The 12654-nt window shown below is 65.3% G+C and overlaps 2 protein-coding genes and 1 long non-coding RNA gene across 17 annotated transcripts; all 3 read left to right on the top strand.

Annotated features, from left to right (window-relative positions):
* The first annotated feature begins 5 nt into the window (after window positions 1-5).
* On the top strand, window positions 6-4195 carry TEDC2 (tubulin epsilon and delta complex 2). 12 transcript variants are annotated; one of them, XR_014841038.1, is made up of 10 exons: window positions 6-78; window positions 177-275; window positions 516-586; window positions 861-1112; window positions 1559-1612; window positions 2088-2315; window positions 2485-2584; window positions 2674-2775; window positions 3317-3392; window positions 3643-4195. XR_014841038.1 is itself a non-coding variant. In XM_085018075.1 (10 exons), exons 4-10 carry the CDS (start codon window positions 1057-1059, stop codon window positions 3790-3792), a joined length of 837 nt encoding a protein of 278 aa, XP_084874201.1. In that variant the 5' UTR covers window positions 6-78; window positions 177-275; window positions 516-586; window positions 861-1056; the 3' UTR covers window positions 3793-4195. The 12 variants fall into 12 exon arrangements, 6 of the variants coding, with proteins under 6 accessions (XP_084874201.1, XP_084874200.1, XP_005655243.1 ...); XR_014841036.1 differs by having other exon boundaries at window positions 3112-3392; XR_014841041.1 differs by having other exon boundaries at window positions 707-1112.
* Window positions 4196-6899: 2704 nt separating this feature from the next.
* On the top strand, window positions 6900-7697 carry LOC146404595 (uncharacterized). Its single transcript, XR_014841073.1, has 3 exons — window positions 6900-7019; window positions 7216-7318; window positions 7592-7697. It is a non-coding gene; the product is annotated as an uncharacterized LOC146404595 (long non-coding RNA).
* Window positions 7698-9305: 1608 nt separating this feature from the next.
* Window positions 9306-12579, top strand: NTN3 (netrin 3). Of its 4 annotated transcripts, none has more exons than XM_085018003.1 (6): window positions 9306-10347; window positions 10419-10607; window positions 10698-10847; window positions 10991-11041; window positions 11169-11243; window positions 12356-12579. In XM_085018003.1, exons 1-6 carry the CDS (start codon window positions 9420-9422, stop codon window positions 12427-12429), a joined length of 1467 nt encoding a protein of 488 aa, XP_084874129.1. In that variant the 5' UTR covers window positions 9306-9419; the 3' UTR covers window positions 12430-12579. The 4 variants fall into 4 exon arrangements, with proteins under 4 accessions (XP_084874129.1, XP_020942413.2, XP_084874127.1 ...); XM_021086754.2 differs by lacking the exon at window positions 12356-12579 and adding an exon at window positions 11512-11928; XM_085018001.1 differs by lacking the exons at window positions 10698-10847; window positions 12356-12579 and adding an exon at window positions 11512-11928.
* The last annotated feature ends 75 nt before the right edge of the window (window positions 12580-12654 follow it).

Genomic DNA, 12654 nt, shown 5'->3' with positions numbered 1-12654 from the left:
GGCGGGGTTTTCCTGCGGCGGCGGCAGAGCGCGAAGTATCGCTAACGCGGTCATGTTGCCCGCCGGTTGCTCGCGCCGGTGAGCCCCTCGTCGCTGGAGGGCCGGGGGCGGCGGCGGCGGCGGCAGCGCGGCCCCAGGCTGCCCGGGGTGCTGAGCTGCCGATGCGTCCTTCCTAGGCTGGTGGCCGAGCTGCAGAACGCCCTGGACTCCTGCGCCGAGCGACAGCGGCAGCTGGAACGGAGCCTGCGCATTGCCCGGCGGCTGCTGCAGGCCTGGTACGCGGACCCCGGGACCACCCGGGTAGGCCTCCCTCGGGATGTCCGAACCCTGTTTAGAGCCCCGCAGGCCGGGAAGCCCGTTCCAGCGCTCACTTCCGAGTTGCGGGCTGTCAGTGCTCCCGGCTTTCCCGGCAGGCTTTGAGACTAGGGGGTTGCTCCTAGGCCCAGCATCCCTGGGGTCCGTTGGGCATGGGCCCTGCCTTCTGGCCGTGCCACCGCTGTCCTGTATCTTTGCAGGGAACCAAAGGAGACCCCGGCTCCGGAGCCAACCCCAAGGCCAGAAACGAATGAAGAAGCCCAATTTTCAGGTAAACCCCGGCCACTGACTTTTCTCCAGGTGCACCCCTGGCCTGTCTTCTGGCCAGGATGAGGAACGCCTCCTGGGGGACAGTGGAGAGGGACCACTGCATGACTCTCGGCTTTCATAGCATGCACGCCGAGCCCCCAGGACCTCCAGGAACTGGAGCTACTGACCCGGGCATTGGAGAAGGCTGCAAGGGTGCGAAAAGGCATCTCAAAGGCTGGAGGAGACAAGGCCCCCAGCCTGAAGTCTGCGTCCATCGCCGCCTCCCCTCCTTCCAGAATCTCTGCCCCAGCACAGGCCTCACGCAGGGCTGGCAGCCGTGCATCACAGACAAAACCCCCCAAGGGCATCCGCCAAACCAGGGTCCCTGCCAAGAACCTCCCTGAGCACAGGCTTCTGTCTGTGGCGGATGCAACCTGTAAGAGGCGAGGGGCCCAAGCCGTCAAGCCTGAACCAGGCCTCAGGGACCAACAAATGGTGCCATCAGCTGCTGCTCAGGCTCCAGAAGCTTTTATGCTCAAGGATAAGGGGTACGTTTCCCAGGCCCTCACTGGAGGAATTGTTGTCTACCTGGTCAGATCCTGGGTGGCAGCAGAGTCTGGGTTTGGGGTGACAGGGAGGGCCGGGGAGCCCCAGGATGCGCCCATGCCCTGAAGCTGGCACAGTGGAAGAGTTGGCTGCACAGGTGCCATGTTCGCTGGCTGAGGCCTGCCCTGCTCCCCTCTGGCTGCCCTGTTCTCTGTCCTCCTCCACCCAGCCTGGGGACTCCAGCCGGCCTTGAGATCTAGAAGGCCTGAGCTCTGCTTGCTCTTCTCCCTGCCAGGCCAGACCTGGCGTGGGCTGACTCCCGTGGTCACTCTGGAAGCCCTCTCTGAGGGGGTGGGTGAGCCTCATCCCTGACTAGGCTCTGAGAAGCGAGTGGGGCCTGCAGTCCTCAGAGAGACAGAGCTGCTCTGAGCACTGCCCTTGCTGACAGGGTCCTGCTGCAGCTGCCTGTGGCCTTCAGGAAAGCGGCTTCTCAGAATTCCCGGTGAGGCTGAGTCTTGTGGCGCTGGCGGTGGGAGTGGGGACCAGGGAGGCCAAGCCTGTCCCAGCAGGTCACTCTGCTTTCTTTGCTGGGCGGCTGCACCCTCAGCCTACCTAGGACTGCTGTCGTCTCAGTGGACCTGGGCCCCCAGCTCAGCCCCTCCAGAGCTGTGAGACCGTGAGCGGAGAAAGCACTTATTGTCTCCAAGTCCCAGCTGATCTTCCTTTGTAGCTCCAGCTTCTAGGAGTTCCCTTGTGGCTCAGTGCATTATGGTTCTGCACAGTGCCAGCTTTAGATGCATCATAAGGTTTAAACGAGGTGGCTCCCTTCAAGTGTTTGTGTTGTGCCTGGTGCAAAGCCAGCACCCAGAGTCGTACCAGGCATGCTGCTTACCAGTGCCCCCTTTCCTCGAATTCTATTGTAGTCTTTCCCAGAGTGGGTCAGCTCTGTCCCCCTGTCATGGACAATGTTCCATCAGTTCCCCAGGGTCCCCAAAGGCCCCTCCTGACATTCAGCAGAGCCAGACACTGCAGCCAGGGCCCTGACCCTGGCCCAGCCAGCTGGGATAACACGCTGCTTCTTGTTCCCGGGCTGCCCGTGTGTGCATCCCAGCCTGTGGGCCCAGCTCAGCTCTGCACAGACCAGCGACTCTGCGGATGCTGCGGCCACCGCCAAAGCCCAGTTCCTCCAGAAAATGCAGACGGCCGTATCCTTGTGGGGCCTGTGGGAGGGTCGGGGGAGAAGCAGGGGTTCTGGCTCTAAACCTGGTGAATTTGAGGAGCACCTCTGGGAAGGGCCAGAGCTATTCCGGGACCCGGTCCTTGGGGGACGGGGAGGGTCCTGGCCACAGGAGAGTTTCCCTGACCCGGGTCCAGTCAGGCTGGCCCAGCGCCACGGAGGTGGAGGCGGAGGTGGGGCGCCTGCAGAAAGCCTGCTCGCTGCTGAGACTTCGAATGGAGGAAGAGCTCATGGCAGGTTAGTGGGCCCCGATGCGGGTGTCTGGTCGGGCAGGGGGGTCTTCAGGACCAGTGTGGACCCACCCCGCTCTCCCGGCTCTTGTGTAGACCCTGAGGACTGGGCACAGGAGCACCGCTGCCTGCTCACCCTGCAGGGGCTGCAGGACATGGTCGGGCAGTGTCTGCACAGGCTGCGGGAGCTGCACCCAGGTGAGCCCACCCCGTCCCCACCTGCACTGAAATCCGGTTGCGGGTCAAAGTCCTCTAGCCACAGGGCAGTGCTGCGACTTGAACAGCAGCCCAGGAGCAGAAGCCGGCAGGCCCTTGCCGCGTCACCCAGCTACATCCTGGGTCCTCGGATGCCCTCCTGAGGTGCTAGCCGGGGACAGCTCCCCAGTGCAGTCCCGCTCCGCACTCAGCCCCTGTCACTCTCTAGCTTGCTTATCCATCCAGTTACTGAAAAAGTGGCTTGTGAGGATCAGAGGGGTGCTGGCAGGTGCCTGGTATTGCAAGAGAGTTGTTGATGGGCAAGGGGGCTTCCTGCAGGAGGCAGAGGGAGACTGCACCCCCTGAAAGGTGCGGCAGGAGGAGGTGCCTGGCTGCTGCCCTGCGAGGCCGCATCCCCTGTTCTCACAGCAGTGGGGGAGCAGCTGCTGAGGCCGTGGCCTGAGGGGAGACTCCCCAGGGCCTCATCGCCCTGTGGAGGAGGAGCAGACCCCGTCTGGAGCCCCCAGTTGCTTCTCTACTCCAGTCCCCAGGAGCTGCAGACCCTGGCAGCCCTCAGGCTGCGGGTGGCCATGCTGGACCAGCAGATCCACCTAGAAAAGGTACTTCCAGGGTGAGGCGTCGGGGGGCTTAGTGTTGGGGAGCCGCCAGGAACCTCCAGATCTGGAGCCTTATCAGGGCTTGGCCTCAAGAGCCTGTCTCCGCTGCTCCCCACCCCCCCGAGTCCTGCTGGGGAAGGATGGGAGCCTCGGAGCCTGTGCGCAAAGGAAGACTAGGAGCTTGGGGATTCGGGAGGGGCCGGGGTGTGGCGCCTCCAAACTGCCCTGGACCTGAGCCTCGCGCCACCCCCAGGTCCTGTTGGCCGAACTCCTCCCCGCGGTGAGCAAGCCGGAAGCGCTGGGGCCCCGCTGGCCAGCACTGTGCCGGGCTGTGCACAGCCTGCTCTGTGAGGGAGGCAAACACTTCCTCACCGTCCTGCGGGAAGATGCGCCTGCTGACTGAGCCCCTGCCACGGCCGGGCCCGCCACCCGGTGCCCAGCCCCGTTCTGCCCCAGCCCGGCTGCCTGGGGGGCCCCCTTCCCTTGGCGGAGTTCAGGGAGCAGGGATGGGGTTTTCACTGCGCAGGTGAGGGCCTCAGAGGCCTGTGCCACCTTGGGAGCCAGCTTTCCAAGGGGGGCAGGGACGGCCCCCTGGCTCTTCCTGAGGAACTCGGGGCCTGTCTCTCTGCTGCTGGGCCTGCTGGTCAGTCGGGCTCGGCTCAGCATGGCCTGGCCCTGGGCTTGGGAGACCAGAGGCGGGTGGGAGCGTCTTCCAGCTGCCTCTGTTTTCTCTTGCTTCTGTGGTCACGTATGTGACATTAAGGCTACTTCAGAAGTATATGTATTTAAATCCTACCAAGATAGAACTTTGGGCCTGTTTGTTTTCTTCTTTGTGTTTTTAACTTACCAAGACTGGGCATGTCCCCCCTGTACTAAAGCAGGGTCAGAGCCACCCAAGGTGGGCCCCCCCCCGGACTCACCTCATGCACTGGCCCTGGCACACCTGACACCTCTCCCCACAAGTGAGGAAGCCCTGGTGGGGCATTGCAGGTATCGGGGGTGAACTGGTGATGTTGAAGCAGCCTCAGGGTGGCCCCACCCCGCAAAGAGGCGCTACTTATAAAGGGCCCCACCGTCCAAGAGGCCAGAAACCTTGGACACGGATGCAGATGAGAGACCAAAGTAGGAAACAGAAAACCAGGGTCCTGGAGTTTCCCCCTGTGGTGCAACGGGATCGGCTGTGTCTCTGAAGTGCTGGGACACGGGTTCCATCCCCAGCCCTGCACAGTGAGTTGGGGGACCCTGTGTGGGTCACAGCTGCAGCTCAGACCTGATCCCTGGCCTGGGAGTCCCATGTGCCAGGGGTGGGCCAAACAAGAAAGACCAGGATCCTCACAGCACTGAGAGGCCTCCAGGGAAGGGGGAGTGAGAGAGAGGGAGTCTGGGGGACAGCCACCTCCTGGCCACCCCATTGCTGCCTCCAGAGCTTAGGCCCAGGTGCTGGGATCTGGAGGAACCCTTCATCTCCAGGATGAGTCCCACCACTGCCCTGTTACGGATAATCCCAGAATCAAGTTTCCATAGCTGGAGGCCTCCCCTGCCTTTGTTCCAGCCTCTGTTCCCTTGTCTTACTGTGCACCTTACGTGTTGGCAGGGATGCCATCTGCCTCCTTAGCTAGCCGCGGGTGGGCGCCCGGGGACTGTTGACTCAAGGAGCCACCTTTGGGGGGGGCCAGTCCTGGGCACTGGTGGACGGCTAGGGGCACCCGGGCCTTCACGCGCATGGCATAATGGGAGAGGTCCGGGTAGGCCCCAACGCGAAGTGTCCAGAGCAGGAAAAGGGGGACCCCCTCCGGATTAGCTCCCGCCCAACCCCATTCCACACCACGCTGGGAGGCAGTGAACTCCTATCCCCGGTGGCGTCACCGCATCGCCGGCCAATCCGCTGGGACAGGGCGGGCCATCAGGGCTGAGGGGGGCACCCACACCCGCTTGGAGCGCTGCCCCCGCGTCGGCATGAGCGGGCCCGAGCCCCAGCCTGCGCCTGCGGAGGCCCCCGAGGTCCTACAGGCGCTGCTCCTGGCCACCGGCGGGGCGGACGGCTCGTGGCCGCGCTGCGTCCTGCCGTTCGGCGCCGTGGCTCTGCTTGCGGGGGCCGCCGCCACAGCGATCACCTTCTCCCTGCGCGGACCTCGCCTGGACCTGGCCCAGGGCTCGGCGCTGGCGGCGCTGGGCTCGGGCCTCGGGCTCCTGGCCGCCGCCTTCCTTTGCTGGCGCGCTCGGCGGCGGCAGAGGGCTGGGCGCGGGGGGCGGCGGGAGCCGGGGGCGCCCTGAGCCCCCGCGCCGAGCCCCACCCCGCGCGAGGCCACGGCGAGCCCGCGCCTCCTCCCTCCGGGCCTCGCGGGGGCTGGCGCGGAACCTCCTCCCCAGACGCTGTCCCCAGGCCGTTCTGCTCGGAGGCCCGAGTACGGGGGGCTGCAAGCCGTTTCCCCTACCCTGACTTGGCTCCCGCCACCCCCTCCGCCCGGTGTTGCTTCCCAGCGTTTCACTTGGTGCGCAGAGCGGGCTGGCTTTGCGCGGGGCCTGCGGTGGTCTGCGCGGCCCGGGGGCCCTGCTGGGTGTGCAGGGCGGCGGCGGCGGCGGCGGCGGGCCGGGGACTCGTCGTGACCACCCTTCTCGAGGCGAGGCGCAGTGTGCTGTGTCCCCCTGCCTTAGCCGTCTGTCGTCCCCGCTGGGTTGGAAGCCCCTGAGGCACAGTCGGCGCTCAAAAAACGTTTGTGAACAACTGGTGGCTAGTAAGTGCCTGGCCCGATCAGCTGACCTTTTAAAGGAAAGATCTCAGCCCCTGAGGCCTGAGACTGTCAGGACCCCTGGTCCCTTTTCCCCCAGATTGGTTCCCAGAGCCCCAAAGCTCACAGCTATCACTCGGAGTAGAGCCAGGGATCGGGGGGCGGCCAAAGCGGCCTGAGGAGATCCAGGTGGAGCAGAGCCTCTTCTAAGGTTCCAGGAGGCGGCAGGGCCAGCAGAGAGGCGTGGGAGGCCCTACTCGGGGAATGGGGACAGATGGCTGAGTCCACAAGGAGCGATGCTCCTGGGCTGGGAGCTGTGGCAGGGCTCTCGCCCTGACTCCCATCACACCATCTGCCAGGGCTGCCCGAGGGGCCAGAAGAGAAGGGGTACCTATGGCCGTTCCAGGGAGGAGCCAGGGCAGCCTGCTGCCTCCTCCCTGGGGAGCTAGCAGAGCAACCACCCTCTGGGCCAGGAGCCTGCCCGCTGACCTTGATGAATACCCTCTGTAGGCTGAGCCCTGGGGGCCTCCCACCCACAGCAGAAGCCACCAGATGTTCTGCAGACCCTAACCCCCAATTCACAAGGAGGCTCGGCTGCACACAAAGCCTGCAAGTGGGAGGGGGGACGCTGCTTCCCTATTTCTTCCTTCCAGGCAGGAGTCCTGAAGTCCAGACGGCCAAGGTTTCCCTGGAAGCTTGTCTTGGGGCCTCGGGGACCACTGTGTTCTGCACTGTGGCCACCTCCTTGCTTCTAAAGGTCCCAGAGAATCTCCCACCAGGACTCCCCCCGCCATCCCAGGCGGGATTTGAGGCTGACAATCAGAAGAACCTTGAAAAGGATGCTGCTCTCAGACCTTTACCCACCCCGAGCTGAACTGCGCCCCCTGCCGGCTCCAGTCATGTATGGCTGTTTGTTCTAAGGGGCCTATTTTCTTTATTGGGAAATTGAGGGGCAGGTCCCTGTAGCACCTGTTCTGAGGGACAAGGGGCACCCTCAGCCTTCCTGTTGCTGCCAGAGGGGAAGGGAGAAACCAGCAGCCCCTGTGGCCGTCCTGGCTCAGTCCACCTAAAGCCTCCTATTATCCCTTCCCCTGCAGCCCACCCCTGCGCTGCTGCCGGTCAGGTCTGGTAAAGGGCCTGACCAGAGTGTCAGTCACTCCAGGTGCCCCATCAGTGTCTTCCTGCTGCTCCTCCTCCAAGGTGAAGCCTGGTGCCTCCTCCTCTTCTTCACTACCCCCTGGGAGGCTCCCTGTCGTCCAGCCCCCTCCCCCAATAGTATGCGAGTTCTTTCTTCTCTCCATCTTCATATCTGGCCTTGCAGTGTCTCTGGCCCGGCTGGGGATGGCAGCCCTGCTTACACAGACATGCCCATGTGGTGTCCCCCGCTGACTGCTGGGCCTGGCCTGGAGTGGGCCTTCCATCTGGAACGTCAGGCCTCATTTTTCTTTTTTTTCTTTTTTTTTTGCTTTTTAGGGTTGCACCTGAGGCATAGGAAGTTCCAGAATAGGGGTCAAATCGAAGCTACAGCTGCCAGCCTACACCAGAGCCACAGCAACGAGGGGTCCAAACTCACAGCAACACCAGATTCCCCAACCCACTGCGTGAGGCCAGGGATCGAACCTGCATCCTCATGGATCCTAGTTGAATTTGTTAACCACTGAACCTTGAAGGGAACTCCAGGAACTTCGGACCTCAGAGTTGCTCCCAGGTGGGACATATGGGGCTGAGCCTTCCTAGGATGCTTTGCACCCTGCATCCAGGACCCAAAGGTCACAGGGAAGAGGTCTCTGTCCAGAGCAATTTCTGGCCCCTCCTGCCTGGGGCCACTCTCAGCTACAGCTGTCCCATCCCCAGCTGGTGCTCAGGCTACCCAGCTGGCCTCAGTTTCCCTGCCCAAATCTGGGCATGTGGCCCAGGCTCAGGGGTTCTGACACTGACCCATCTGGGACTTGGCACTCCCCATGGATCAAAACCCTCCCCCTACCTCAACAGCTGACCAAGCCCCTGAACCCCAAGGGGCCCTGCCACACACACACTCCAACTTCTTTCCTGCCAGCCCTGAGGTCTGGGCCCAACATGGTGATGCATCTAGACACTGAGAGACCCATGGATGCTTTGGGACAAGAGTTTGGCCTGATTCCAGTGGGGGGCGCCAGTCTCATCCCTCAGGTGAGCTCAGGCCAGTCCCTGGGCTGCTGTCCTTCCTGAACAGGCAAGGAGGGCAAGAGAGACTGGAGCCTGTTGAGCTCCCAGGCTGATCCAGTACCTATGTGCTCATGAAATCCCAGCAGCTTGGCAAAGTTGAAGAGGCATCTGGCTGATGAGGAGACTGAGGCTTGGGCAGGTTAAGGAATATAAACCAGACACTAGAAATCGGAGCTGCTTGGATTCAAAATCAGACCTGGCCCCATTCCTGGGCTCTTTCTACTAGAGCAGACTGCTGCCTCAGGGACACCCCACAACCACCCGCTGAGTGTACCGTGTAGGGACCCACCGGAGCATCGGGCTCCAGTCTTCAGATCCAGGGCCCAGCCTGTCGGATGGGACAACAGAGGGAGGAGGTAGCCAGACCCCCGCCCAGCACGTGGCACAACCCCAGGAAAAGTCAAAGCCTGGCTGCAGGCCGGGGGCCGGCTGGGTGGTCCCCCAAGGGCTGCGTGGCTGAGCCACCCACTCCAGACCCCTCCCGCCAGCACATTCCTGACTCCCGGGCCCCTCCCCCGGCTCCAGGGCCTCCCAGCCCCCTCCCCCGCTGGCCCAGCGGAGTCTGAATCTGCTTCTGATTCCGGCTCTGCCGACAAGGCCCCCTCCCCTCCCTCCCTCCCTCCCTCCCTCCCTCCTTCCCAGACCGAGCAGCCCCGCCCCCGGCTGGGCCCAGGCTTGCGCCTGCTGCGCCCCCCACCCCCTACTGGCACAGCTCGCCCGCCCTCGCTGCAGCCGGGAGAAGGCGGCGGCCGGGTCGCCCCAGGCCCCGCCCGCCCTCGGCCCGTCCCGGGAGGCCGGGAGACCTGCTCGACCCGGCCCCTCGGTGGGTGAGTGCGAGCGGCGGGCGGCGGGTGGGGCCTCTGCGGGCGGGGGCGACGCCTGTCAAGGCTCCAGGCCCAGCGGGAGGGCGCGCCGACGTCCCCGCTGCTCCGCTCGGCCCGGGGCGTCCCCGCGGCTGCGCCCACCTCTGGACCCCGGCTGGGGCCACCCGGGGGCTCGGGTCGCTTGGCACTGCAGCGCCTCGGACCGGACTTTCTCTCCCGAGGGGAGCGGGGCGGGGCCCCGACCGGCCGGCTGATCCACGGCGGCTCCGGCCATGCCCGGCTGGCCCTGGGGGCTGCTGCTGACCGCGGGCACGCTCTCGGCCGCGCTGAGCCCAGGGCCGCCGGCGCCCGCGGACCCCTGCCATGACGAGGGGGGCGCGCCCCGCGGCTGCGTGCCCGGCCTGGTGAACGCGGCCTTGGGCCGCGAGGTGCTGGCGTCCAGCACGTGCGGGCGGCCGGCCACGCGGGCCTGCGACGCTTCGGACCCGCGCCGAGCACACCCGGCCGCCCTCCTGACCTCCGCGGGGGGCACCGCGAGCCCTGTGTGCTGGCGGTCGGACTCGCTGACGCAGGTGCCCCTCAACGTGACCCTCACAGTGCCCCTCGGCAAGGCTTTCGAGCTGGTGTTCGTGAGCTTGCGCTTCTGCTCGGCACCCCCCACCTCCGTGGCCCTGCTCAAGTCGCAGGACCATGGCCGAAGCTGGGCCCCACTCGGCTTCTTCTCCTCCCGCTGTGGCCTGGACTACGGCCGTTTGCCTGCCCCCGTGGATGGCCCAGCCGGCCCGGGGCCTGAAGCCCTGTGCTTCCCTGAGCCCCAGGCCCAGCCTGACGGTGGTGGCCTTCTAGCCTTCAGCGTGCAGGACGGCAGCCCACCAGGCCTGGATCTGGACAGCAGCCCAGTGCTCCAAGACTGGGTGACCGCCACAGACATTCAGGTGGTGCTCACAAGGCCTACAGTACTGGGGGACACGAGGGACGCTGCGGCCGTGGTTTCTTACTCTTATTCAGCCACTGAGCTCCAGGTGGGCGGGCGCTGCAAATGCAATGGACATGCCTCCAAGTGCCTGCTGGACACCCAGGGCCACTTGATCTGCGACTGCCGGCATGGCACCGAGGGCCCCGACTGCGGCCGATGCAAGCCTTTCTACTGCGACAGGCCATGGCAGCGGGCCACTGCCCGGGAAGCCCACGCCTGCCTTGGTGAGGCCTTGGAGGGTGGCCCGGGGATCTCAGACTGGGCCGCCTTGTCCCTGACTCATCCTTCCCTGCAGCTTGCTCCTGCAATGGCCATGCCCGCCGCTGCCGCTTCAACATGGAGCTGTATCGACTGTCCGGCCGCCGCAGTGGCGGGGTCTGCCTCAACTGCCGGCACAATACCGCCGGTCGGCACTGCCACTACTGCCGGGAGGGCTTCTATCGAGACCCGGGCCGTGCCCTGAGTGACCGCCGTGCTTGCAGGGGTGAGCCTGCCATCAGCCACCCACACACCCTCGCCCTCCACTTTTCCACATCCCCAGATGGGCTTCTGACCATCCCACTTCTATCCTCAGCCTGTGACTGTCACCCTGTTGGTGCTGCTGGCAAAACCTGCAACCAGACCACAGGCCAGTGTCCCTGCAAGGACGGCGTCACTGGCCTTACCTGCAACCGCTGTGCCCCTGGCTTCCAGCAGAGCCGCTCTCCAGTAGCACCCTGCGTTAGTGAGTGGCACTGCCCTGCTTAGAACACCTCAGCCCAGGGCACCCCCAGCTCCATGCTGCTGTCTGCCTGTCCCCTGGGTCCTGCAGACCCCACCCCCGCCCCCGGCCCGCTCAAATGCAGGCCATTATCCCATCCCCCACAGAGACCCCTGTCCCTGGACCGACTGAGGAGAGCAACCCCGTGGAGCCCCAAGGTGAGTGGAGGTCCCAGAGGGGCAGGTCCATGCGGGGAGGGGGCTATGGATTCCAGGAGGGGAGGAAGAGAGGGTGAGGGAAAGAGATGGGCATCTGTGCCAACCTCCTCCCGCACCCTCCTCCCAGACTGTGACTTGCACTGCAAACCCGCCCGTGGTAGCTACCGCATCAGCCTGAAGAAGTTCTGCAGGAAGGACTATGGTAGGCCGCCCGCAGGCCTCCTGCCCCCAGCCTCCTCACCTTGCCCTACTTTCCTTGTGGGGCGTCCTGACCCTCGCTGGGTCCCGAGGCCATCCCCCACCCCTCAGATCCTCCGCTGTCTCCGGCCCCCGCCCCGTCAGCCCCCTTGGCCTCTCGGTGCTTCTCCGCCACCCCCTCCGACCCTCGCGGGCGCCGCGCCGGGTGCTCCTCTGCGCGGCCCGGCCCCGCCCCGCTTCGCCTGACCCCGCCCCTTTCACCTCCCTCGCAGCGGTGCAGGTGGCTGTGGGCGCGCGCGGCGAGGCGCGCGGCTCCTGGACACGCTTCCCGGTGGCCGTGCTCGCCGTGTTCCGGAGCGGCGAGGAGCGCGCGCGGCGCGGGAGCAGCGCCCTGTGGGTGCCGGCTCGGGACGCAGCCTGCGGCTGCCCGCGCCTACTGCCGGGCCGCCACTACCTGCTGCTGGGGGGCGGGCCGGGGGCCGCAGTCGGGGGCCCGGGGGGCCGGGGGCCCGGTCTCAGTGCCGCCCGCGGAAGCCTCGTGCTGCCCTGGCGGGATGCGTGGACGCGGCGCCTCCGGAGGCTTCAGCGGCGCGAACGGCGGGGGCGCTGCGGGACGGCCTGACCCCACTGGCCGGGTGGGGGCCGGCGGGGCGGTTCCCACACATCAAGGCGCACGTTCTTGCAGTGTATCCGCCTACCGAGGAGTCATTGCTTGTGTCGCGCGAATCTCCATCTGCCCCACCAGCCCCCGACCTTGCCCCGCGCCTCCCTCGGTGCCTTGAGCTTCTGCCCAGGAGTGTGACAGACGCAACGACACCCCCGTCCCAACAAAGAGGGATGTGCTAGCCCCTAAGAGCGGCTTCGAGGCCTGCTTGGGCAGCTGTCATTAAGACGACTCCTTGCCCGCCCCCCCCACCCCGAGCTACCTGCGGCTTCCAAGGGACACAAGGATACCCCCAGAGGGCCGTGAACCCCCTGTGGGCCGGAACTTAGAGGCTCTGCGAACACTCCAAGGGCTGCCTTACCAACCCCACCCTGGGATGTCGTGGTCCCTCAGAAGTCCCACCTTCCTAAAAGTGACACCCCCAACATTTACGTACCCCTTTGTGATGCCAGGACCCACAGAAAGCGAGAACACCCTAAGGGCTGCTGTGATTCCACGGACTGTGTTCCGCCAAAGAGCGCTCTGACTCCCCAAGAGGCACTGTGGCCACGACAGACGCCTCTGGACCCCCACGGGGCTCGGTGACACTGGCTCTCCCACCCTCTCTGAGGATAAGCAGAGGGCGCTGTAACTCCTCCCCCAACGAGGATGGTGGCCTCTGGTTCCCGTCTGACCCGCTTGTCACCTCTGCCTGCTGGGAGTCCGTGTCCCTGTCCCTGCTGCGACTCTACCTCTTTTTTGGCCTGTTGTG

This window comes from Sus scrofa, chromosome 3 (assembly GCF_054392235.1).
Source record: "Sus scrofa isolate SSC_HxYL_T2T_F1_AM1 chromosome 3, Sscrofa_HxYL_maternal_Yorkshire_Landrace_v2.0, whole genome shotgun sequence".
Classification (NCBI taxonomy): domain Eukaryota; kingdom Metazoa; phylum Chordata; class Mammalia; order Artiodactyla; family Suidae; genus Sus; species Sus scrofa.
Note: the sequence above shows the minus strand (reverse complement) of the source record. Positions and strands in the feature narration are given on the sequence as shown.

Bases quoted from the DNA above. Each gene is read 5' to 3' on its own strand.
- TEDC2 (XM_005655185.4), top strand. From the start codon at position 53: ATGTTGCCCGCCGGTTGCTCGCGCCG. The intron at 276-515 runs GTACGCGGACCC...GTATCTTTGCAG, and splicing joins CGGCGGCTGCTGCAGGCCTG to GGAACCAAAGGAGACCCCGG. The intron at 1,113-1,558 runs GTACGTTTCCCA...CCTTGCTGACAG, and splicing joins TTTATGCTCAAGGATAAGGG to GGTCCTGCTGCAGCTGCCTG.
- NTN3 (XM_021086754.2), top strand. From the start codon at position 9,420: ATGCCCGGCTGGCCCTGGGGGCTGCTGCTGACCGCGGGCACGCTCTCG. The intron at 10,848-10,990 runs GTGAGTGGCACT...CATCCCCCACAG, and splicing joins TCCAGTAGCACCCTGCGTTA to AGACCCCTGTCCCTGGACCG. The intron at 11,042-11,168 runs GTGAGTGGAGGT...CCCTCCTCCCAG, and splicing joins CAACCCCGTGGAGCCCCAAG to ACTGTGACTTGCACTGCAAA.